At 41.6% G+C, this 26309-nt stretch overlaps 1 protein-coding gene across 4 annotated transcripts in view; it reads left to right on the forward strand.

The window, feature by feature from the left end:
* The first annotated feature begins 206 nt into the window (after positions 1 to 206).
* Positions 207 to 26309, forward strand: part of anks1b (ankyrin repeat and sterile alpha motif domain containing 1B) — a 504499-nt gene continuing 478396 nt past the window's right edge. For 2 of the 4 annotated variants that reach the window (XM_060914284.1, XM_060914285.1), the window contains exon 1: positions 235 to 759. In XM_060914284.1, the coding sequence (XP_060770267.1) occupies positions 629 to 759 (131 nt within the window). In that variant the 5' untranslated portion in view covers positions 235 to 628. Of the gene's footprint in view, positions 760 to 26309 lie in introns of all 4 variants that reach the window. The other 2 variants (XM_060914283.1, XM_060914286.1) reach the window with 2 other exon arrangements.

A 26309-nucleotide genomic window follows, 5' to 3' on the forward strand; every position in this document is an offset into this window, starting at 1 on the left:
TGTGATTGTGTGTGTGTAGTGAGTGTGTGTGATTGTGTGTGTGTGTGTCACTTCCACGCCCAGGCAGAGACCTCTCTCTCTCTCTCTCTCTCTCTCTCTCTCTCTCTCTCTCTCTCTCTCTCACACACACACACACACGAGCCCTGAGATGTAACGGGACACACTGATCGCAGAACGGCGTGCGTTCACAATGCGCGCGCCTCTGTGTGTGTGTGTGTGTGTGTGTGTGTGTGTGTGTGTGTGTGTGTGTGTGTGAGTCCGTGATCGACAAAAGAATCCGGAGATCCGGATAACAGCACATCACCGACAACCGGCCCGTCCGGAACGAGCTCTTCCTCTCCTCCTCTCTCCTCTCCTCCTCTCTCCTCCTCTCCTCTCTCGTCTTCTCCTCCTCTCTTCTTCTCTGAAACAGCGGATCCCTGATTCACCGGAACAGCGCGCGTGAGCGTGCGGACTAACCAGAGCGCGTGCGTCCTTCCCTCTGTGTGTTCGCTCTGAACGGGATCCAGATGTTGGTGATGGTGATGATGGTCTCGTGCGGGTGAAATCGGACCCTAGCCGTCGCTGTTCGACTCGGACCCCCCACCCCCTCCCCTCCCCTGTGTGTGTGTGTGTGAGGCGGCTCGGGATGGGGAAGGAGCAGGAGCTGCTGGAGGCGGCGCGCACCGGGAACGTGGTGCTGGTGGAGAAGCTGCTGAGCGGAAAGAGAGGACTGCTGGGCTCCAGCTCCGGCTCCATCGCTCTGCCCGGGTTACTCAGGTATCTGAACAAAGCCTGGAAGTTTCTGCATGTGTTTGGGAAAAGGATTCCAGGGTAGAGCTGGGGCTCGTGCCCTGTATGGCCATGTTAGATACTAGACAGGGTGTATGAATGGAAGAAGGACCTTCTGCAGATGTGTCTCACACACACACAGCATCATGACACAGCCAGTGAAGTGTCTGTTCCTTCATGACACATAGTTTAGGGATGAGCACGTGCAGCTGTCAGAGAAGGGGCATTAACTTTTTGGCACAAGTTTGAAAAGCTTTCTGTGTGTGTGAGAGAGAGAGAGAGAGAGAGAGAGAGAGAGTACACTGATATATAAAGACACACTCTTACTCTAGTTTGCATCTCACAGCAGTAATATTGGTGATTAATACAATCATAAAGAAATGAATCAACAAACCGGTGGTGTAGTGGTTAGCACTGTCGCCTCACAGCAAGAAGGTCCGGGTTCGAGCCCCGTGGCCGGCGAGGGCCTTTCTGTGTGGAGTTTGCATGTTCTCCCCGTGTCCACGTGGGTTTCCTCCGGGTGCTCCGGTTTCCCCCACAGTCCAAAGACATGCAGGTTAGGATAACTGGTGACTCTAAATTGAGCGTAGGTGTGAATGTGAGTGTGAATGGTTGTCTGTGTCTATGTGTCAGCCCTGTGATGACCTGGCGACTTGTCCAGGGTGTACCCCGCCTTTCGCCCGTAGTCAGCTGGGATAGGCTCCAGCTTGCCTGCGACCCTGTAGAACAGGATAAAGCGGATAGAAATAATGGATGGATGGATGGGCAACATCCCAAGACTTCAAACACTGCCATCTGGTTTCCTTTTGGCTCATTCGGACAGTAAACAAACCTGATCACAACAACAACGAACACTTGTGTATTGAAACTTTTATCGTTTGCTGTCCATGATGAGCAGAACTCAGTTTCTTCACCATCATAATTCCATCGTTTTGTGTGAATTAGCTTCTGAGAGAGAGAGAGAGAGAGCAGGTTGACAGATTGAGCTCTTTTATGTTTTTTCATTCCACCTCTCTTTCATCTCATCTCATCTCATTATCTGTAGCCACTTTATCCTGTTCTACAGGGTCGCAGGCGAGCTGGAGCCTATCCCAGCTGACTACGGGCGAAAGGCGGGGTACACCCTGGACAAGTCGCCAGGTCATCACAGGGCTGACACATAGACACAGACAACCATTCACACTCACATTCACACCTACGCTCAATTTAGAGTCACCAGTTAACCTAACCTGCATGTCTTTGGACTGTGGGGGAAACCGGAGCACCCGGAGGAAACCCACGCGGACACGGGGAGAACATGCAAACTCTGCACAGAAAGGCCCTCGCCGGCCACGGGGCTCGAACCTCTCTTTCAGCTGGATGAAAATGGCTTTAGGATGGGAGATAAATGAGGAGTCGTGTATGCTGGATCATTTTTAGCTGCCCAAAGAATCAAATCTGGCTCACCTCCACATTCGTGTGTGTGTGTGTGTGTGTGTGTGTGTGTGTGTGTGTAAGAGCGAGAAAGATGCTCGTCATTCCTCCAGGCTTTAAACTTTACATTGTTCAGTCTCTCCACAGAGATCTGTCCTCTCCTCCACAGCCAGGCCTCTGATGATTGTAGGCTGCTCATCAACAAGCTGGTGATTTTTTTTTTTTTTAGTAACACACTCTGCTGTTGCTGTCTGGTCTTTATTCCCAGACCTGACGTGGACTTGTTGTGTTCTCTGTGCTGGGTACTGAATGCGTTTGCCTCTTATTCAGCACTCAGGCACACTGGGTGGTCTCTTCTCAGTCTATTTGCACACATAATGTCTTTCTCTGTCTTACCCTCTCTGTCTCTCTTCAGCAAGGATTCTCCTGTCTTGCTTTACTAAGCCTGTGTGTGTGTGTGTGTGTGTGTGTGTGTGTGTGTGTGTGTGTGTGTGTGTGTGAACGGTCAAAGGTCACATACTGCTGAAATCTGAGATCATGATTAGTGTTAGTTTTACCTTAAAGGCCAGGAAAGATCTTGTAGGAAATACCAAAGCAATGAATCACTTTCATGGGGACTCTGTCATCTCACACACTCACACACAAGGGTCAAGGGTTCCACTCCATCACAGTTGATGTGCTGCGGTAGAGTCAATGCATGCTGCCCACGTAGCCCTAATGGATCGTTTCCTCAATACAGAGAAAGAATGTGCAGGACTGCAGCAGTGTCTTGTATAAGCAACTCGAGTAAATCTCAAGCTGACAAGCTACTCAATCATCACTTCAGCTCAATACACACCACAACACCAAAAAACTCAGCGGCAGCACCGTTTGTAACACAACCTGGTTATGAAATCAGTAAACTTACAGTGGTGCTTGAAAGTTTGTGAACCGTTTAGAATTTTCTATATTTCTGCATAAATATGACCGAAAACATCATCAGATTTTCACACAAGTCCTAAAGAGAACCCAGTTAAACAAATGAGACAAAAATATTATACTTGCTCATTTATTTATTGAGGAAAATGATCCAATATTACATATCTGTCAGTGGCAAAAGTATGTGAACCTTTGCTTTCAGTATCTGGTGTGACCCCCTTGTGCAGCAATAACTGCAACTAAACGTTTCTGGTAACTGTTGATCAGTCCTGCACACCGGCTTGGAGGAATTTTAGGCCATTCCTCCGTACAGAACAGCTTCAACTCTGGGATGTTGGTGGGTTTCCTCACATGAACTGCTCGCTTCAGGTCCTTCCACAACATTTGGATTGGATTAAGGCCAGGACTTTGCCTTGGCCATTCCAAAACATTAACTTTATTCTTCTTTAACCATTCTTTGGTAGAACGACTTGTGTGCTTAGGGTCGTTGTCTTGTTGCATGACCCACCTTCTCTTGAGATTCAGTTCATGGACAGATGTCCTGACATTTTCCTTTAGAATTCGCTGGTATAATTCAGAAATCATTGTTCCATCAATGATGGCAAGCCGTCCTGGCCCAGATGCAGCAAAACAGGCCCAAACCATGATACTACCACCACCATGTTTCACAGATGGGATAAGGTTCTTATGCTGAAATGCAGTGTTTTCCTTTCTCCAAACATAACGCTTCTCATTTAAACCAAAAAGTTCTATTTTGGTCTCAGCCGTCCACAAAACATCTTTCCAATAGCCTTCTGGCTTGTCCACGTGATCTTTAGCAAACTGCAGGCGAGCAGCAATGTTCTTTTTGGAGAGCACTGGCTTTCTCCTTGCAACCCTGCCATGCACACCATTGTTGTTCAGTGTTCTCCTGATGGTGGACTCATGAACATTAACATGAGCCAATGTGAGAGAGGCCTTCAGTTGCTTAGAAGTTACCCTGGGGTCCTTTGTGACCTCGCCGACTATTACACGCCTTGCTCTTGGAGTGATCTTTGTTGGTCGACCACTCCTGGGGAGGGTAACAATGGTCTTGAATTTCCTCCATTTGTACACAATCTGTCTGACTGTGGCTTGGTGGAGTCCAAACTCTTTAGAGATGGTTTTGTAACCTTTTCCAGCCTGATGAGCATCAACAATGCTTTTTCTGAGGTCCTCAGAAATCTCCTTTGTTCGTGCCATGATACACTTCCACAAACATGTGTTGTGAAGATCAGACTTTGATAGATCCCTGTTCTTTAAATAAAACAGGGTGCCCACTCACACCTGATTGTCATCCCATTGATTGAAAACACCTGACTCTAATTTCACCTTCAAATTAACTGCTAATCCTAGAGGTTCACATACTTTTGCCACTCACAGATATGTAATCTCATCTCATCATCTCTAGCCGCTTTATCCTGTTCTACAGGGTCGCAGGCAAGCTGGAGCCTATCCCAGCTGACTACGGGCAGATATGTAATATTGGATCATTTTCCTCAATAAATAAATGACCAAGTATAATATTTTTGTCTCATTTGTTTAACTGGGTTCTCTTTATCTACTTTTAGGACTTGTGTGAAAATCTGATGATGTTTTAGGTCATATTTATGCAGAAATATAGAAAATTCTAAAGGGTTCACAAACTTTCAAGTACCACTGTACACACTCTCCCAGTTTTTCGATGTCCGTTGGTATGTTTTTTTCTTGTAAACAGAGAGGAACCATCAGGGCCTTCTCGGCCTTCGGAGAAGCCCAAACATATCAGCATTTCAAAACGTATCTTTAATTTCTTTCATTCATTCATAATTTCATTATAATTATTCTCTTCTAATTTTAATTTGGCCTCATTTTCTATCAAATTTGCTTCAGAAATGAAAGGGTTACTGTCCTGAAAACATTAAAATCGAGTTATCCAATGAGATTTTTTGTGTTTGTTGTCTCTAGGCTGAGAAGAGTTTAGCGCTGGCTCACTCCTTGGTTAGGACTTCATTGCCGGGCCAGAAGGCCATGGCAGTGTATGTTTATGTAGGAAGTGACAGATCAATTAACCAATCAGATTTTGATTTATAGTGGGAGGGACCAAAAATGTATCGCCCTCGGTCTTCTGGAAGGCCAACGCTAGTTTACCCGCGAATCAGTGCCATCAGCGCAGCAGTGAAGTCACCTTCCAGCCAGTGTAGCGTTCATCAGTAGTGTTAGCGAATGCTAATAAAGCCAGTGCTATTGAGAGCAAGTAGCACAGGCTAACGACCAAGAAACTAAGGTTTCTGTCTCCAGACTCTTCTGCCACACACACTTGCTACAGTATTTTTCACTCAGACTTAAGTATTCATTTCCCAGTGTAATTTACTTAGTTACTTTTAAAATCAACATTGCCACTAATCCCTTGCAAAATCCTTTGCCCTGTTGCTTTTTTGTTGTGTCTGGCTAAGTTTTGGCTGAGCTCAAGTCCCAGCTCTAATAGTAACGGTTCAACACTGCTGGTAAATATGCGTGAAGAATTTCTAATGAAGTTTTGGTAGCCTTTCAGGTGTTCAACACATCTTTCTCTCTCCCGCCGAACAAAGAAATGCTTCTGTGCATTGCAGCAGAAACTTTCTCACTGGATGTTTGCATCAGCTCCGACGTGTGACGTCATGTTGTCTTGACAACCATGCAATATTGTTAACCATATTCAGTGCTCATTCTCCATTGGGTAGAGTGACGTAATACGCATAGGATAAGCGATATGCTAACAATATTGCATGCTATCAAACCAAATGAACGAAACCCTTGAATATGTTCACCACTCAAAGATAAAATCTTTGCCAACTGTGTAATATCCTCTCTGTCTTTGTCTATTTTAAGTCAGAGAATAGTTTTTATAAATAAACATGCACAAACCTGGGAATGTTTCAACTCACTTAACATCAAGCCAAACACCGTGACAGGACGAACCCACACACCACTGAATCTTCACTTTAGCATCAGCATTCACAATTAACCTTTGATTTAGTCTTAAATGATTTCAGTCTATTATTTCTGTACAGAATTCAGATACTTTTACAAATCTCCAACCTTAGTGGTGGTGTGGAACGGTGCACAACTTAGAACGGTGTTTTGTTGGGGACAGAAGTATTTATACTGTACTTTCAGCACATAGTGTATCAAAGGCAAAGAATTTACTTTCTCACATCGTTTGAAATTCTGATTCGTGTTTAGTTATATACACCCTATGCAGTAAGTATTGCTGTATTGTATGTGTACTGTATTGTATTGTATGTCATTAATCTGCGACTGCCAAAGTATCTATCTATCTATCTATCTATCTATCTATCTATCTATCTATCTATCTATCTATCTATCTATCTATCTATCACGGGCGATTGCTCTAAGACAACGAGGGAGGCTCAGCCTGCCTCCTCTAAAAATGACGAAGATTGTGTAGGATGAATTGCGCTAGGCTTATGTTATAGCCGACCTTATAACATTGCTATTTCAGATCCAGAATCATAGAAATATATGTGCTCAACCAACTACAGTGCGAAATCATTCCGTTATAACTTTAATGTGTGCGTGAGTTTTTCCCCCTCGTGACAGCGTGATGCAGCCCAGCCTCAGTGGATTGGGAGCTATGTGCTTGTCAATCTCAAAATGCAAGACGATTATTGGACAAATACTGCGAAAATGCCCGCCCACGGAGTCTCACGGACTCCCAGCCTCAGTGGACTTCAATGGCATTTGGGAGCGATGCGCTTTTCAATATCAAAATGCAAGACGGTTATTGGACAAATACTGCGAAAATGCCTGCCCACAGACTCCCAGCCTCACATGGGAGGGACATGGCAGTTTCCGCGAGGAGACTGGTGATTGGTGAAAGCGGCCGGATATTTTCTTTGATTGACAGCTTGTTTCAACTATAGACAGGCAGCGGTACAGTGTTGCCAGATTGGGCGGTTTTAAGTGCATTTTGGTGGGTTTTGAACATATTTTGGGCTGGATAACGTCAGCAGTTTCTGGCAACATCAGTTCAATCCCATGCGGATTCGCAAGTGCTGAGGTGTATTGTAAGAGATCGGCTTACATTTCGATTTCATTCATTACATACGGTTTCTACCAGCTTTTTTAGTTTGTATATATTTTCATTGTAAATAAAGTGTAAATATAGTGTTGTCAAGTTTGCTATCTTAGTTCCAGAAATTTCGTTTATTTGAGTGACTGAACTTGAACTTGAGGGGGCTAGTCAGCGAGCAAGAAAGCTGCGCACGGATGCCAAGCATTGCTGATTTAATTTTGGCGAAGCCATTTGCCAGTCTTCCTTTTGAGGAAAAAATTAAAATTAAAGAGCAGGGTAGACCAACGCCTCAAATTGACTTGGTGAAAAAGGTAGGGAATAATACTCATTCCTTTCAGCTCTCCTGGTACGAGAAAGTGAATTGGCTAACAGCAAGTGACCCACATCAACAACAGTAAATAGGCTACTTTAGTAATATGTCATGGATGGACCAAAAATATAGAATCTATTTAAAATGTTTATGCTGAGTATATTATATTGGAATATATATTTCTCTGGATATGAATTAAACACAGCTACAATTTGGAAAACATTTTTAAACAAAAACACAGCCGAGAACATTTCACACTACAGACCTGGATTAAAAGTGAAGGGTTATCAAAATTGTCAATAAAACATTTCTCAGTCAAAATAAGTAAAATATAGGGAAAGTGTCATTGAATGAAATGTGTGGCGCCCAGCTCTACTGCTGAGGTTCCTGACAAAGAGCTGCTTTCAATAATGATCAATTTTTAAACAACATGCCACAATTTTAAAATATAAAATGTTAAAATATCCCCCCCCCCCCCCCCCCCCAACACCACCATCATGTATATTGGACAGTAGGCTAATGGGCCAAAAGAACCTGTTATTTCACAGTTTGTGACGCTGCCAACAATCAGCCAGATCAGAGGCAAGAGTATGGGCAAAATTGATGTGTTTTTTTCTTTTAAAATCTGGAAATATCGTAACCGACCAGCCTCCCCTGTTTGAAAGACTACCAGCCACCACTGCTATCTATCTATCTATCTATCTATCTATCTATCTATCTATCTATCTATCTATCTATCTATCTATCTATCTATACACACACACACACACACACACACACACACACACACACACAGTGTCTTGTAAAAGTATTCATCCCCTTTGGTGTTTGTCCTGTTTTGTTGCATTACAATCTGGAATTAAAATCGATTTTTGGGGGTTAGCACCATTTGATTACACCACATGCCTACCACTTTAAAGGTGCAAATTGTTGTTGTTTTTTTTATTGTGACACAAACAATAATAACCGTTGTCCCAGTCTCAAACCTCTGAATTGCCCTGCATTTAGTGACATCCATCTTTCCTTCAGTCCTGACCAGCTTTCCTGTCCCTGCAGATGAAAAACATCCCCACAGCATGATGCTGCCACCACCATGCTTCACTGTAGGAATGGTTTTCTCAGGGTGTTGGGTTTGCACCACACATGGCGTTTCCCATGATGGCCAAAAAGATAAATTTTAGTCTCATCTGACCAGAAAATCTTCTTCCATGTGTTTGGGGAGTCTGCCACATGCTGTTGGGCAAACTCCAAACGTGTTTTCTTAAGCAATGGCTTTTTTCTGGCCACTCTTCCATAAAGCCCTGCTTTGTGGAGTGTAGGGCTTAAAGTGGTCCTATGGACAGATACTCCCATTTCCGCTGTGGATCTTTGCAGCTCCTTCAGTGTTATCTTTGGTGTCTGTATTGGATCTCTGATTAATGCCCTCCTTGCCCGGTCTGAGAGTTTTGGTGGGCGGCCTTCTCTTGTCAGGTTTGTAATGGTGCCATATTCTTTCCATTTTGCTATAATGGATTTAATGGCGGTCCCTGGAATATTCAAAGTTTGGGATATTTTTTATAACCCAACCCTGATCTATACTTCACAACTTTGTCTCTGACCTGTTTGGAGGCTCCTTGGTTCTCATGTTGCTTGCTTAGTAGTGTTGCAGAGTCAGGGTCCTTCCAGAACAGGTTGATTTATACAGACATCATGTGACAGATCATGTGACACTTTGATTGCACACAGGTGGATCTTAATCAACTAATTATGCGACTTATGAAGTGAATTGGTTGGACCAGCTCTTATTTAGGGGTTTCATACGAAAGGGGGTGAATACCTATGCACACTCCAGATTTCTGTTTTTTCATCTTAATTATTGTTTGTATCACAATAAAAACAACAATTTGTACCTTTAAAGTTGTCGGCATGTTGTGTAAATCAAATGGTGCTAACCCTCCAAAAATCCATTTTAATTCCAGCGACAAAACAGGACAAACACCAAGGGGGATGAATACTTTTGCAAGACACTGTACCTCAGTAAATAAGCCCCGAAGAGTAGCCACTGTATTACAGTATTAAAGTGCTCAGACAAAACAAATCCAGGTGCAGTTCAGTTCAGTCAGTCCTATGGAAACTGTTCTATGGGAGTTGATCCAAACCAGACTAACATCCATCCACATCAGCTGTGGAAAACTGGCTTTAACCGAACAGTGATTCATGCTGACAATATTCAAAGTACATGCCCCAATGGATGCATTTAAACTACAAATACCTTGATACATGCTCGCCAACAGGTTCAGGAAACTAGAAACATAAATGTTAGATGCACAAAACCAGTATACTATTGTTCACAATGTTCGTTATAAGTCAGTCAAGTGTGATTTGTCATTCCTTCATATACATTAAACACACTTGTATATGAGAATGGGTGGTGTAGTGGTTAGCACTGTCGCCTCAGAGCAAGAAGGTTCTGGGTTCGAATCTCACAGCCGACATGTGGAGTTTGCATGTTCTCCCCGTGTCTGCGTGGGTTTCCTTCCACAGTTCAAAGACATGCAGATTAGGTAAAATACCCAAGGTTGCACAAGTCAGTGTGTACTTAGTGCTGGTCCCAAGCCTGGATAGATTGGGGAGGGCTGTGTCAGGAAGGATATCCGGTGTAAAACCTACGCCAAATCAAATATGCGGAACAGATGACCCCTAACGGGAGAAGATGAGTGGAGTGCAGAATATATACAATACAATCAATAAATATAGAAGACAGTGAATGCTAACTAGGCAGGACAACAGAGCAAAACATGACACAACATAGAATGTTTTAAATATCTGATAAATGTCAAATGACTGGGGGATGAGCTGGATATTATGGACTTTCTTAGAGGTGTTATAGCCTTGTCATGACTTTATATAGAGTGGCGGCTACAATTATCGACACCTTAATCTTTTTGCCGTTGCAAAAGTAGAAAACACTTTCAATATGTAAATTGTGCATTAATAATGACTCAAACTTCCACTGGAAAAAAAAAAGAAGAGTTGACTCCCAATTACTTAGTGTATCAGATCACATGACACCGTTCCACAATTATCGACATCCAGATGATTGCTTATAAAAAAAATAATCAGTATGCGTTATTAAGTTAACAAAACATAGTTTTTATTTAAAATTTGTTTTACACAGACTTATTTAGTACAAAATATATTTTATATAAATATATTGATGTCGGTGTTTACGTAAACGAGGAAGTAAACAAATGAACTGATAATGTTTAACCTGTCAGAAAATCTTTTTGTTCCACCTTCTACCCACTTTCTAAGTGTTTTCGTAGATCACATTTGGTTAATCATTCGTTGTTGTTTGTATTAATTTCTAGTTTTGTAGTTTACCAAGAAATGTCAACAGGCAATTGATATTGTAACCACATGAACATCCAGGTCAAAGGTTGCATGTCATTCCTCGAACCAAAATATAAAATGTCCACTGATATTGTCATATGTGGTAGATATTTACAACAAACTGCAAAAAAAAAAAAATATATATATATATATATATATATATATGTTATTTACCAGCTGGGAGGTCCGTATTGTGAAATACCGTGACCGAGGTCTTGAAAGTACTGACCGAGGTCCTCTGGGCTGAGGTCACGATATTTCATCATATGGACCGACCTTAAGCTGGTAAATAATATATTTATTTTTTTCTTTATCAAATTCTAACAGAAAACGAGAGCGCCTGAAAGGGAAAACTGAGCCGAGCCGCCATTTTGAATCCTCATTCACGGCTGTAATGCAAATGACTTCCTCCTCGGTATACAAGTGCACTTCCATGGCAGGAAAAAAACTACATTTTGCTGCCTATGTACAGTAGTCCCCTATTTATACAAATAGGAGTCATTCAGGATTCAGCCATGTTTTTGCTCGGCATTAGCAAGTTACAGGTTTTTAGCTTTCTCCCAGGGGTGAAAGTAAGCCAGTCCTGGCCGGTCCGGCGTTCCACTAAAAGATTTGGCCGTACCGTAAAGAAAAATGTACTATCTCTGAAAAAAAAATGCACTTTCAGCATAACAGCACACCTGCTAACGTCAATTTACCAAAAGCAACACTTTTTCCTCAATATACATTGCATATAACTCGTTCTGACCCGTCTCTGAATTATGTCTGAAGTGAATTCCTTCTGTGTTTCACTCGACAGACAACGTGCGAGATAGTTTGCGTAGCCCACTGCTTAACCATCTTGCGCCAACGTGGGCAGCTGCTATCCAAAGTGTTTTAGTAGACAGACGTTTGTTGCAAAGTCTCCCAATTATAATCAAAAACTGATACAGGTGGATGAAAGAGTGATAGTGTGATAAAAAAGTGCTATACTAGTACTACTGAGTGATAAGAAGTCCTAGTGAATGCTTGATAAGTAGACAATAATAAATAATTAGGTGTAAGATAATAGTACCGTCAAGAAATAAAAGTTACTTTCACCCCTGCTTTCTCCTGAAATGTTTTCTTTTATTTCTTCTTCCTCAGGGTAGTAAAACTCGCTTTCGCTCTGAACACTGTCGTTATCGCTATCCATGCTGTAAAATTAATGCTATCATCCTGAGAAATGCTGGCAAAAATTTATAAGATTTTTGATAATTTTATAAATAAATATAAAAAAAGATAAATGTTGACAAAAAATGCTACTATGTTTGTTGTTGTTGTGAACGAGCGAGTCGCCAGAGGTCCATAACTGGGGTCCGTATCGTAGGATACGGACCTGCTCGCCAGCCAATCAGAGCGCAGGATTTGATGGAAACCAGGCCATGAAAAAAATAAGTATATATATTTTCTGAATTCAAGAGAAAAATCTGAATATTTCAAGCGTGTAATTTTTTTATATGCTAGGAATTTAATTCTGCTCTAATTTTATTTATTGCAATCGGATTCCAAATACTCTATAAACATTCCATTCTGTCCTGGATCAGAAAAAAAATGATTATAAATCACAGCACTTTTATTTTTTTAAAGTACTTCATCTACTTCAACAATGTTACACAAAGATCGATCCATAACAGTTGTAAATGTCCCTTAATTCCACAGGGTGTCGATAATGGTGGACACCGGTGAAAGTGATCACTATTATCGACACCTCACGTGACTTCTCAAACGCGCGTTTAGATACAAAATGGCGACTGTCGAATGAAAGAGTAAGAAACAAAGCAGGTTTCGACAAGGAGATCATGAAATATTCGTGAATCTGATCAGTAAAAACACGTCCCTGATCTTTCCACCATGCTCACCTGCGATGATAACGTCCGGGTTTTCCTCAAATTGCCGATCGTGTTAAAAATATTCCATCTCAGGTAACGAGCTGTGTCATCAGACGACAAGATCAAAGGGTGGGGCGGGTCTTCCGTTGATTAATTAACCAGTAATAACTGTTGGAACTGAAACTCACCTTTGTAAAATTGTTTTTTATTGGTAAACCTGAAAAGGTGTTGATAATTATGGACTGTCGATAATTGTAGCCGCCGCTCTATTTACTTTCCTTCAATCTCATATTTCTTTGCGTGTATAATGTAATATCTATATATTCCTTTCACCTGTCTAGTGAATATAAAATCTCTCCTTTTAGAGCTACTGCTTTTCCTGCTCTTAATTAGTGTGTATTTGATGATTTACTCTGCTTCGTATCCCTGAGAGAGAAGAAACTCAGTCCCCTTTCACATCTGAAATCTGTTATTGTATGAGGTAAAAACAACATGAAAATAATTTTAATTCCAACTCAGTCTTCCATAACAGGAAAGTAACAGATATCGTGTATTCCCATCTGACTGTATTTAACGGAATGCTACGGATCGCGAACCGTGTAAGACCGGATATGACGTATAATTCACAAGGTGGCAAGTCTTTTGTTCTAAAAAGCCCAAGCTGAGAGATTAGCTAATTAGCAACATGGCACGAGTCGAGCCGCATCATGTCCCTGTTGAGAGAGTTCTCTTCCTGTTTCTGAACATTTATTTTGTTCAAGCAAAGACTATTTATAACATATTTGCTTATATAGCGGGACTGCTGTATCTGCTGACTCATTCAAGCATGATCCTTCAAACTACACACCCTGCTGACAGACAGCATCGGGGTGCCGTTAGGGGGGGTAGGTCAGGATGATTCTAAGGGCCCAGCATTGACAGAGGGCCCTCAGAGGACAGTATTAATATTATTACCATGTGTAAGTTAATAAAAATATTTTAAATAATTTTGTCTCTCAAAACGAGCAAATACAACAACCTTCTGGTTTGGTTTTGTTCTTCTTAAGTTGACTTATTCTACCGGTACCTTATTCCGACACGTTTTTTCGATCCACTACTCCTCCTAGTGCGTTCGAGATAGAGACACCGCTCCAACTCTGAGACGTCTGGCCCGAAGTGGTGTAGTGTGCTCGTATACAGCTTTTGGATCAACGCGCCCATTCTCTTGTTCTTGTCGTTTTTCTTTTGTTTTTTTCCTATAGAGAATGAATAGGGCTCATGAATCGAATCGTCCTACTCGGACACGCTCCATCGCAGATACACCAAACCTCATGTGATACTTCAGGCCAACTCCCCCGACACATACATGCAATCGGTTCTGACCCGCACTCATATTTTTCCTTTCTTTTTGCTCATCCCTTTTTCCTCCATAGGCTTGCATTGATTTTTGGCCCCATTGAAAATGAATGGTGTTTCAGGAGAAGAACTTTCACTCTCCATCAATTTTTTTTAACCAAGTGACCAAACTTCAAGAAACTTCACTTGATGCCTCAGGCCAAGTCCCCGCACAGATCCATCCCCTCATCTGAGACCTGCACTCGTCTTTTCCTTGGTTTTCACGCATCTCTTTTTACCTCCATAAGCTTCCATTGATTTTTGGCCCCATTCAAATGAATGGAGTTTTGCTCAGTAACACTTCACCACACATCCACCAAACTTCATACGGCACCTCAGGCCAAATCACCATCACACACAGGATATCGGTTCTGACCCGCACTCGTCTTTGTCTTGCCGTTCATCCGTCCATTTTTTCTCCATTTTGCCACTAATCAATAGAAGCTTGACTGAGTCATTCCTCCCTTCCCCCATAGGTGATGATGCATTTGGCAAGGATCTGCTCATTTGAGACTTTCACAGCAAATCAACTTCAACTCAATGGCCACTTTATTAGGAATACTTACACGCACACATGATAGCAATTAGCATATAAGCATTCATGTGTTACCATGCTAGCTGTTAGCATGTTACCCATTACGATATCATGCCTGCTGTTAGCTCGCGAGTTGTTAGCATGTTCACCATTAGCATGTTATCATGAGAGCTGTTAACATGTTAGGATTAGCATGGTAGCATGCAGAGTTCGCATGTTTGCTGTTAGCGAGTTCCCCTGAGCATGTTAGCATGCTAACTGTTAGCATGTTAGCTGTTAGCATGTCACCCTCAGCATGTTAGCATGCTAAAAGTTAACATACTAGCCATTTGCGTGTTAGCCTGTTAGCTGTTAGCATGATAGCTGTCAGCATATTAGCCTTAAAGTGTTAGAATTTTAACAAATAGCATGTTAATCATTAGCATGTTAGAATGCTAACTGTTAGCATGTTATATATTATCATGTTAGCATTAACATGTTAACATGCTAGCTTTTAGCATGTTAGTATGCTGTTAGCATGTTAGTATGCTAGCTGTTAGCATGTTAGTATGCTAACGGTTAACATGCTAGTTGTTAGCATGTTGGCATTAGCATGTTGGCATGCTAGCTTTTAGCATGCTAGCATGATAGCTGTTCTGCTACAGCTCAGCAAGCACACTGCATTTTCTCTGCGGAAATGCAGTCTAGTTACAATAGATAGTCTTTATATTTCACCCCTCTTCCTGTTCATTACATGGTACAGCATACAGTACATGTCAACCTTTGGTCAATCAAACCTGTATAACCAACCTCCAAAATCCGTATTTCCCTTATAAAATCCGTATAAGATGCAAATTAAAATAATTTACCTAAAATTTGAATGATAATTAACAATGATATATCCCAGTTACTTTTTATTCAATATTAATAACAATAAACCTTCAGAATGAATACAAAGCTCCAATGTTTGACAAAAACACAAAGTGTTATCAGCGTAGTTATGAAGGAAATACTTCGTTGTTTGGAGACAGGTTTCACCGAGCGGCTATTATGCAGGAGACTTCATATTAGCCACAAAGTCAGGAAAATCTGTTCGTAAAATTACGTTATAATGACCAAATACAATGAAAAGTCTTTTTCCAGTCTCACCTGTGAAAGGTAATCCCATGTGATCTCGTTTGGACGGTAAACCTGTTGGTACAGTTAAACGCAGCACATGAATGAGGCATCTTTATTCTCGGCTACTGTCTAGACGCTATACCAGAGACGGTTGAAGAATCTCCACTTTGCCACATCCAATATGGCGGCGAGGATGACGGATGATTCTACGCAGAAGGCGGCGTCTATGACTTCACGGTTGGCGGGATTCTCACAATGCGGTGTGCGCATGATCAAAAGTGGAACGAAGTCTCGCTACCACAAGATAACGCGCGATTTCATAAGACTCTTTACTGGCTGTCTGTGGTGTACAGTACGTTTGTAAATGTTATGCGCTCTTTTATCATCGTGGGAATTGATTATAGCTCTAAATAAATATTGAAGTTTTTTTTAAAGAATCCGTATAACTTTATTTGTACGCCCGTATACTACGTTTATTGAATCAAATCCGTATAAAATACGGACATTCCGTATAGGTTGACATGTATGGTACAGTCTTGTGTAATTTAACAAAATTATTTTATTAGTTTAGTTATTTAAGTAATTGTTTTAAAAAAATGTTTATTAAGATATAAGATACTGTCACTGGCGCGTGCAACAGACTTTCTCTCATGCGCACTCTGGACAGCGCGCAACAAACTGACTCTCACGCAGGCTCTGAACAGCACGCACTGCTAATGACTGACACCTGCCTCGGATTAAGGCGCAATCAGCAAGGAGGCTGAGGACTCATTCACTTGGCGAAGTATTGTGCTGTGAGTAACACATTACCGAGCCTTGTTGTTGTGTTGTTCTCCTGGTTTCTTGATTCCTGCTCCGTGTTTCGTTTCTGATATTGTTTAGCCCCGTTTAGCCTGTTTGTGCCTTGCCTGACTCTTTGCTCGTTCCTCAACATTGGTTCTGTTTGCCATTTTGGATTGTTTGCACGTGTGTCTGTTTTCAATAAAGACTTTCTTCGTCACATACATCCGTCTCCACTCATATCAACCAGCATCTCAGTGACAGTATGCCTCGCTGGACTGACAGAATACTTTGCCCTGCTGGCAGATACTGTACCAGCTGACATCAGGCTTGTAGTACCTGAGTCCGACTTGTGCCCTAATTATAAGGACTCGTGACTTGACTTGGACTTGAGCACTGATGACTCGGACTCGTGCATTAACTGCATTCGGACTCGTAAATTGGAGACGAGGACTCGGATTTTTTCTTTATTTTTTGTAACATGCCATAATAATTTGCCATAAGATATTTATATTTACATTAATTTTTGTACTAATTTCATGCAAGAGTGTCACACCTGCGCGCCTTGGCGCATGCATTAAATAGACCATCAGGCGCGCTCTGGACAGCGCGCGCACCAAGCGGACTCTCGCACGTGCGCTGTAAACGACTTACACCTGCACAGGATTAAAGTGCACTCAGCGCGCCTATATAAAAACTGTGAAAACACACTTACTTTGCGAAGTATTGAGTTGCATTGCTGACACATTACCGAGCCTTATTTCCTTGTTTGGTTTCCTGATCCCTGATTTCCTGTTTCTTTGATTCTGCCGAGTCTGCGATAGCCTGTTTGTGCCTCGCTTGACCTATTGCCCGTTTCACCGTTTTACGATTTTGCCTGCCGTTCTGGATTGTTTACCATCTTCACTTGTATTAATAAACACACCTTCTGCACTTACATCCGTCTCCCAAACATCTCTGACAGAATACAACCCTGATTCCAAAAAAGTTGGGACAAAGTACAAATTGTAAATAAAAATGGAATGCAATAATTTACAAATCTCAAAAACTGATATTGTATTCACAATAGAACATAGACAACATATCAAATGTTAAAAGTGAGACATTTTGAAATTTCATGCCAAATATTGGCTCATTTGAAATTTCATGACAGCAACACATCTCAAAAAAGTTGGGACAGGGGCAATAAGAGGCTGGAAAAGTTAAAGGTACAAAAAAGGAATAGCTGGAGGACCAAATTGCAACTCATTAGGTCAATTGGCAATAGGTCATTAACATGACTGGGTATAAAAAGAGCATCTTGGAGTGGCAGCGGCTCTCAGAAGTAAAGATGGGAAGAGGATCACCAATCCCCCTAATTCTGCACCGACAAATAGTGGAGCAATATCAGAAAGGAGTTCGACAGTGTAAAACTGCAAAGAGTTTGAACATATCATCATCTACAGTGCATAATATCATCAAAAGATTCAGAGAATCTGGAAGAATCTCTGTGCGTAAGGGTCAAGGCCAGAAAACCATCCTGGGTGCCCGTGATCTTCGGGCCCTTAGACGGCACTGCATCACATACAGGCATGCTTCTGTATTGGAAATCACAAAATGGGCTCAGGAATATTTCCAGAGAACATTATCTGTGAGCACAATTCACCGTGCCATCTGCCGTTGCCAGCTAAAACTCTATAGTTCAAAGAAGAAGCCGTATCTAAACATGATCCAGAAGCGCAGACATCTTCTCTGGGCCAAGGCTCATTTAAAATGGACTGTGGCAAAGTGGAAAACTGTTCTGTGGTCAGACGAATCAAAATTTGAAGTTCTTTATGGAAATCAGGGACACCGTGTCATTCGGACTAAAGAGGAGAAGAACGACCCAAGTTGTTATCAGCGCTCAGTGCAGAAGCCTGCATCTCTGATGGTATGGGGTTGCATTAGTGCGTGTGGCATGGGCAGCTTACACATCTGGAAAGACACCATCAATGCTGAAAGGTATATCCAGGTTCTAGAGCAACATATGCTCCCATCCAGACGACGTCTCTTTCAGGGAAGACCTTGCATTTTCCAACATGACAATGCCAAACCACATACTGCATCAATTACAGCATCATGGCTGCGTAGAAGAAGGGTCCGGGTACTGAACTGGCCAGCCTGCAGTCCAGATCTTTCACCCATAGAAAACATTTGGCGCATCATAAAACGGAAGATACGACAAAAAAGACCTAAGACAGTTGAGCAACTAGAATCCTACATTAGACAAGAATGGGTTAACATTCCTATCCCTAAACTTGAGCAACTTGTCTCCTCAGTCCCCAGACGTTTACAGACTGTTGTAAAGAGAAAAGGGGATGTCTCACAGTGGTAAACATGGCCTTGTCCCAACTTTTTTGAGATGTGTTGTTGTCATGAAATTTAAAATCACCTAATTTTTCTCTTTAAATGATACATTTTCTCAGTTTAAGCATTTGATATGTTCTATTCTGAATAAAATATGGAATTTTGAAACTTCCACATCATTGCATTCCGTTTTTATTTACAATTTGTACTTTGTCCCAACTTTTTTGGAATCGGGGTTGTACTTCACACTCCCTGATAAAGAGAAGCACATTCACCTGTTCATACATCATGTTCAGGAACAAACTAATGTTAATGACGCTGAAACAGCCACCGTCAAATGGTGCGGTTGGAGTCTTGTTCTCGGACTCGATTCGAAATTTTTTTTAATGACTTGGACTTGACTCGGACTTGCATACTGGGGACTCAAGACTGGACTCGAGGTTTAGTGATTTGACTACAACACTGGTTGACCTGTATGTTTGTTTTGCGACCTTTTTAAATAAAGTTTGCAAGACGATACATACTGAACGACCTTGTATCCGCTGATGATATGTACGTCATAGAGCTTACCGGTGCCATTGGCAAGGCGGCAAGAACGAATTTTTACGCTCTCGCCACATTTAGTGTGAAAGTAGGGTTATTAACATCCCGGCTTGTGTTTGTTTTAATTTTCTCTGCTGATGCTGGTTGTGTTCCTCACTTGTACTGTCGTGTTTTCATGCCTTGTGTTCATTGTTGCTTTGACTATCCTGTGTGAATAAAAGGTTGCCACACTTGCATCTGTCTCCATGGCTCAACCATGATGAAAATATGAAGTGGAAATGTTAGAATCCTGTTCGATCGAGAGAGAGCGCATAACTTTTATTACTGTATATTGTTATACCTGTTATTTTATTAATTTTATTAGTGACTGTTGTTGATGTCATTGTGTGTAGTTTAACTAGAAACAAACAAAGGGAACTCGCACACCTAGATGCCGATATAATAATGCACTTTTATTGCATATTAAAACAAACAAAAAGTGCTACCAAAGTGAAAAGTACAAACGTTTCGGTCACAATCAGACCATCCTCAGTGCAAACAATTAAAAATAAAGACACGCCTTTTTTTTTTTAAATATTTTTTTTCTTTTCATGTGACATTTGTTGTAATTATGTATTATGTCATTGGTTGTATTATGGCGGGAACGGTGCTGATGATAGGATGTCTTTATCCATGCACCCTAACCTGTATTCAGGCTTGGTTATAGGCCTACTACCTGTCTTCCGTGTATGTGGCCTTGTCTATATAAGGGCGTGTCTTTATTTTTAATTGTTTGCACTGAGGATGGTCTGATTGTGACCGAAACGTTTGTACTTTTCACTTTGGTAGCACTTTTTGTTTGTTTTAATATGCAATAAAAGTGCATTATTATATCGGCATCTAGGTGTGCGAGTTCCCTTTGTTTGTTTCTAGTTATTCTATTGGAACTTACGCACCCACCAGGTATCAAATTTAAAAGGCGCGGTACCTTCATTGGAAAGCACGTTCATTGTGTGTAGTTTATAAATAAAACTTTGCTATAGGTATGTATGTACATGAAAAAACAAGCTTTATATACGATTCGCTCCTGTCTGTGATTTTGAGTATCCATGTTAAATCTTAATCAAATGAAATCACATCAAATCACTGAGTTTATTTGAAGAGTTTGGTTCCAAAACGCTATATATCCAATTCCATTGTTTCGAGAAAAATCACGTTTTCTGATTACGGGACGTGATAAAAGGAAAACCACTGTATCCTGTTTTAAAAGTTATCAACTAACTCCTTAATGATAATAAACTTCAAAAATGAAATCCAGAACTAATTAATAGCTTTTAACTGAACCAAGTAATTATTTTTTTGTCAAGTCGCTACATATCCACGCTACGGCATTTTCCCCCAAAATGCTACATATCCCTTTCTATTTAGTTCATTTAACCGTGTTCTTTCATGACAGATTATTTTATTTTATAGATTTTTTTTAGATTATTTTATCGAAATTATTCATAATTCAGCGTGAAATTGTCCAATAAATGCGAGAAGTTACAAAGCGAGTTCCTACCTCGTTGCCGCAGCCGTCTTAGAAGACTTCACGCCAATGGCGGCGTCTGATTGGCCAAATGGATATGTCTGGTTTTGAGAAAAATCGGTGAAGGTGCTTGTTGCGTTTTGGAATGAAAGGCTGTAATGCAGTGTGTAAATCAATGGTAGATATCGTGTTTTGGCGAAAACTGAATATGGTACGAGTAAGATATGATAACTAATAATGGTTTGGAGGTGGGAGTTTCAAATTTGGCGTTTATCGCGCTTTGGAACCAAACTCTTCATTTATTCCTTCTTGCAGCAACAACTGAATTACCAGGAATGTCAGCAAGACCCAAACAATCCAACATACAAAGACACAAATTAGTAGCAATGTATTACATATTATAAATACAATAAATAGGGAAATTCAAGTCAGATCATATTAATCTACATTAAAACTTGGTATCGGGCAGCACGGTGGTGTAGTGGTTAGCGCTGTCGCCTCACAGCAAGAAGGTCCTGGGTTCGAGCCCCGGGGCCGGCGAGGGCCTTTCTGTGTGGAGTTTGCATGTTCTCCCCGTGTCCGCGTGGGTTTCCTCCGGGTGCTCCGGTTTCCCCCACAGTCCAAAGACATGCAGGTTAGGTTAACTGGTGACTCTAAATTGACCGTAGGTGTGAATGTGAGTGTGACTGGTTGTCTGTGTCTATGTGTCAGCCCTGTGATGACGTGGCGACTTGTCCAGGGTGTACCCCGCCTTTCTCCCGTAGTCAGCTGGGATAGGCTCCAGCTTGCCTGCGACCCTGTAGAAGGATAAAGCGGCTAGAGGTAATGAGATGAGAAAACTTGGTATCAACTTATGCCCTATCCAGCAAGCGCTTAGTTCTATCCCACCACTTCCACTATCCTAAAGTTCCCTGATCTAAAATTATACACTACTGTTCAAAAGTTTGGGGTCACCCAGACAATTTTTTGTTTTCCATGAAAAGTCACACTTTTATTTACCACCATAAGTTGTAAAATGAATAGAAAATATAGTCAAGACATTTTTCTGGCCATTTTGAGCATTTAATCGACCCCACAAATGTGATGCTCCAGAAACTCAATCTGCTCAAAGGAAGGTCAGTTTTATAGCTTCTCTAAAGAGCTCAACTGTTTTCAGCTGTGCTAACATGATTGTACAAGGGTTTTCTAATCCTCCATTAGCCTTCTGAGGCAATGAGCAAACACATTGTACCATTAGAACACTGGAGTGAGAGTTGCTGGAAATGGGCCTCTATACACCTATGGAGATATTGCGCCAAAAACCACACATTTGCAGCTAGAATAGTCATTTACCACATTAGCAATGTATAGAGTGGATTTCTGATTAGTTTAAAGTGATCTTCATTGAAAAGAACAGTGCTTTTCTTTCAAAAATAAGGACATTTCAAAGTGACCCCAAACTTTTGAACGGTAGTGTAAGGTTGATGGAATTCAGAAGGGGAAACCAAAAAAAAAAAAAATCTTGGAATGTATCCCACGCAGAATACGGTGGTCCCACTATATCTGCTGATGTTTTTTGCTTGTTTCGAATTTGCCGCCGATTGCTTTAGTTGTACATTGAGGCAGTCTGAGTGCCGTTGCAATATCACTTCATCATCATTTACGTCACCGCCAGCAACATCACGACCGCCAGATGTGTAAATCTGATGGTTCCGATTCCACTGGAGCTGAAACAAAAGACTAATGTAAACGTTACTACTGTAGGTCGTCAGAGGTTAGATTTACGTTTCAATTCTGCCATCTTGCTCCCATTCCCACAGGACACCATTACAGCATTTCATCTCATCTCATAATCTCTAGCTGCTTTATCCTGTTCTACAGGGTCGCAGGCAAGCTGGAGCCTATCCCAGCTGACTACGGGCGAAAGGCGGGGTACACCCTGGACAAGTCGCCAGGTCATCACAGGGCCGACACATAGACACAGACAACCATTCACACTCACATTCACACCTACGCTCAATTTAGAGTCACCAGTTAACCTAACCTGCATGTCTTTGGACTGTGGGGGAAACCGGAGCACCCGGAGGAAACCCACGCGGACACGGGGAGAACATGCAAACTCCACACAGAAAGGCCCTCGCCGGCCACGGGGCTCGAACCCGGACCTTCTCGCTGTGAGGCGACAGCGCTAACCACTACACCACCATGCCGCCTCCATTACAGCATAATAACGGGAAATATACGGTTTTCACTCTGAGTGGAAATGGGGGAACAATGTCTGGCCGAGACACTGAGGCATGGAGTGTGTTCAGCTCATAGGTGATGTGTGTTCAACAGGCCATGCTTAATGTCAATGCTGTTTTGTGGATACACTAATGAAAATGCACAGTGTCCTGTATGTATATCTGGAAACGGAGCCTTGTTGCACTAATATCAGTCTTTATTAACAGCTTTATTAGTTGGATTTGATTTTGCTTGACACTTTAAGTCACTTTGGATGAAAGCATCTGCTTCAAAACACAAATGTAAATTTAAATGCTTTGTGTGGCATCTCTTGTTGTGTTTAAGAGCTCATTTCACTGGTGCGGATCACAGCTCCTACCGTATTATTGGATACTAGTCTCAGAAACCGAAGTCTAGATACTAAGAGCTGATTCAATTTTGTAGAGCTGCTCCAATGATATCAGGTGCAGCTCTTTATTTTAAATACATTAAGTGGACTACTCTGGTAACTAAGTCCAGTGCAGTTACAGTGTCTTGCAAAAGTATTCATCCCCCGAGGTGTTTGTCCTGTTTTGTCGCATTACAAGCTGGTATTAAAATGGATTTTTGGAGGGTTAGCACCATTTGATTTACACAACATGCCTACCACTTTAAAGGTGCAAATTGTTTTTGTATTGTGACACAGACAATAATTAAGATGAAAAAGCAGAAATCTGGAGTGTGCTACTTTTTTTCAAACTTTCCTGATTACTATCAAAACAAACAAAACTTCCGGCTTGATTACATCAGCGTTCGAAAGAGGGCGCGCGCGTCTTTTGACAACGTTGGCAGATGTTGGTCACTTCCCCTGTGTCTGAAATCGCTCCCTACTCACTATACAGGGCACTATATAGTGAGGACGCCATTTTGTAGTGCTGTCCGAAACCTTAGTGAGGATTATTTACACCCAATATAGTGCACTCAAAGTATCCCACGATGCATCATGAAAAGTAGTGTACAACGATGTTCACTAACCAAAGCAATATATCCCATCATGCATTGCGGTCACACTGAAAGAAATCAAATTAAAAGTCTCAAATCTGATTTAATAAAAGGCAGCGGCAAAGAAGAAAGTATTCAGCCTTGATTTAAAAGAACTGAAAGATGCAGGGACTTCGTATTGATTAATGTGGGAAATGCGCTCAGTATAATATGGATTCATCACAATAACACATGCGTGTGTTTATTATTTTGAAAACCCACTAACCGACTGATCTGGCACGTTTTAATTGTGCGACAGTAATGACGTAAATACCAGCGCGACGGACTAGTGTCCAAAAACGTTTTTTCATTTTACCAATGAGCTCACTATATACAACCCCGATTCCAAAAAAGTTGGGGCAAAGTACAAATTGTAAATAAAAACGGAATGCAATGATGTGGAAGTTTCAAAATTCCATATTTTATTCAGAATAGAACATAGATGACATATCAAATGTTTAAACTGAGAAAATGTATCATTTAAAGAGAAAAATTAGGTGATTTTAAATTTCATGACAACAACACATCTCAAAAAAGTTGGGACAAGGCCATGTTTACCACTGTGAGACATCCCCTTTTCTCTTTACAACAGTCTGTAAACGTCTGGGGACTGAGGAGACAAGTTGCTCAAGTTTAGGGATAGGAATGTTAACCCATTCTTGTCTAATGTAGGATTCTAGTTGCTCAACTGTCTTAGGTCTTTTTTGTCGTAGCTTCCGTTTTATGATGCGCCAAATGTTTTCTATGGGTGAAAGATCTGGACTGCAGGCTGGCCAGTTCAGTACCCGGACCCTTCTTCTATGCAGCCATGATGCTGTAATTGATGCAGTATGTGGTTTGGCATTGTCATGTTGGAAAATGCAAGGTCTTCCCTGAAAGAGACGTCATCTGGATGGGAGCATATGTTGCTCTAGAACCTGGATATACCTTTCAGCATTGATGGTGTCTTTCCAGATGTGTAAGCTGCCCATGCCACATGCACTAATGCAACCCCATACCATCAGAGATGCAGACTTCTGAACTGAGCGCTGATAACTTGGGTCGTCCTTCTCCTCTTTAGTCCGAATGACACGGCGTCCCTGATTTCCATAAAGAACTTCAAATTTTGATTCGTCTGACCACAGAACAGTTTTCCACTTTGCCACAGTCCATTTTAAATGAGCCTTGGCCCAGAGAAGATGTCTGCGCTTCTGGATCATGTTTAGATACGGCTTCTTCTTTGAACTATAGAGTTTTAGCTGGCAGTGGCGGATGGCACGGTGAATTGTGTTCACAGATAATGTTCTCTGGAAATATTCCTGAGCCCATTTTGTGATTTCCAATACAGAAGCATGCCTGTATGTGATGCAGTGCCGTCTAAGGGCCCGAAGATCATGGGCACCCAGTATGGTTTTCCGGCCTTGACCCTTACGCACAGAGATTCTTCCAGATTCTCTGAATCTTTTGATGATATTATGCACTGTAGATGATGATATGTTCAAACTCTTTGCAATTTTACACTGTCGAACTCCTTTCTGATATTGCTCCACTATTTGTCGGCGCAGAATTAGGGGGATTGGTGATCCTCTTCCCATCTTTACTTCTGAGAGCCGCTGCCACTCCAAGATGCTCTTTTTATACCCAGTCATGTTAATGACCTATTGCCAATTGACCTAATGAGTTGCAATTTGGTCCTCCAGCTGTTCCTTTTTTGTACCTTTAACTTTTCCAGCCTCTTATTGCCCCTGTCCCAACTTTTTTGAGATGTGTTGCTGTCATGAAATTTCAGTTGAGCCAATATTTGGTATGAAATTTCAAAATGTCTCACTTTTGACATTTGATATGTTGTCTATGTTCTATTGTGAATACAATATCAGTTTTTGAGATTTGTAAATTATTGCATTCCATTTTTATTCACGATTTGTACTTTGTCCCAACTTTTTTGGAATCGGGGTTGTAGTCCTCTATACAATAATTCCCTATATAGGGAGTAGGGAGGAGTGAACGAGTGAGCAACTTCAGACACAGGAAACGTTGGCAGATGTTGGTCACTTTGATTTCCGCTCTACGTTTTACTTCTGGTGTCAGCCCTGCGATAACCTGGTGAGTCGTCCAGGGTGTACCCCGGCTCTCGCTCACAGCCAGCTGGGATAGGCTCCAGCTTGCCTGCGACCCTGTAGAACAGGATAAGCGGCTACAGACAATGGATGGATGGATGGATGGATGGATGGATGGTT

Source organism: Neoarius graeffei, chromosome 2, assembly GCF_027579695.1.
Source record: "Neoarius graeffei isolate fNeoGra1 chromosome 2, fNeoGra1.pri, whole genome shotgun sequence".
Lineage (NCBI taxonomy): Eukaryota > Metazoa > Chordata > Actinopteri > Siluriformes > Ariidae > Neoarius > Neoarius graeffei.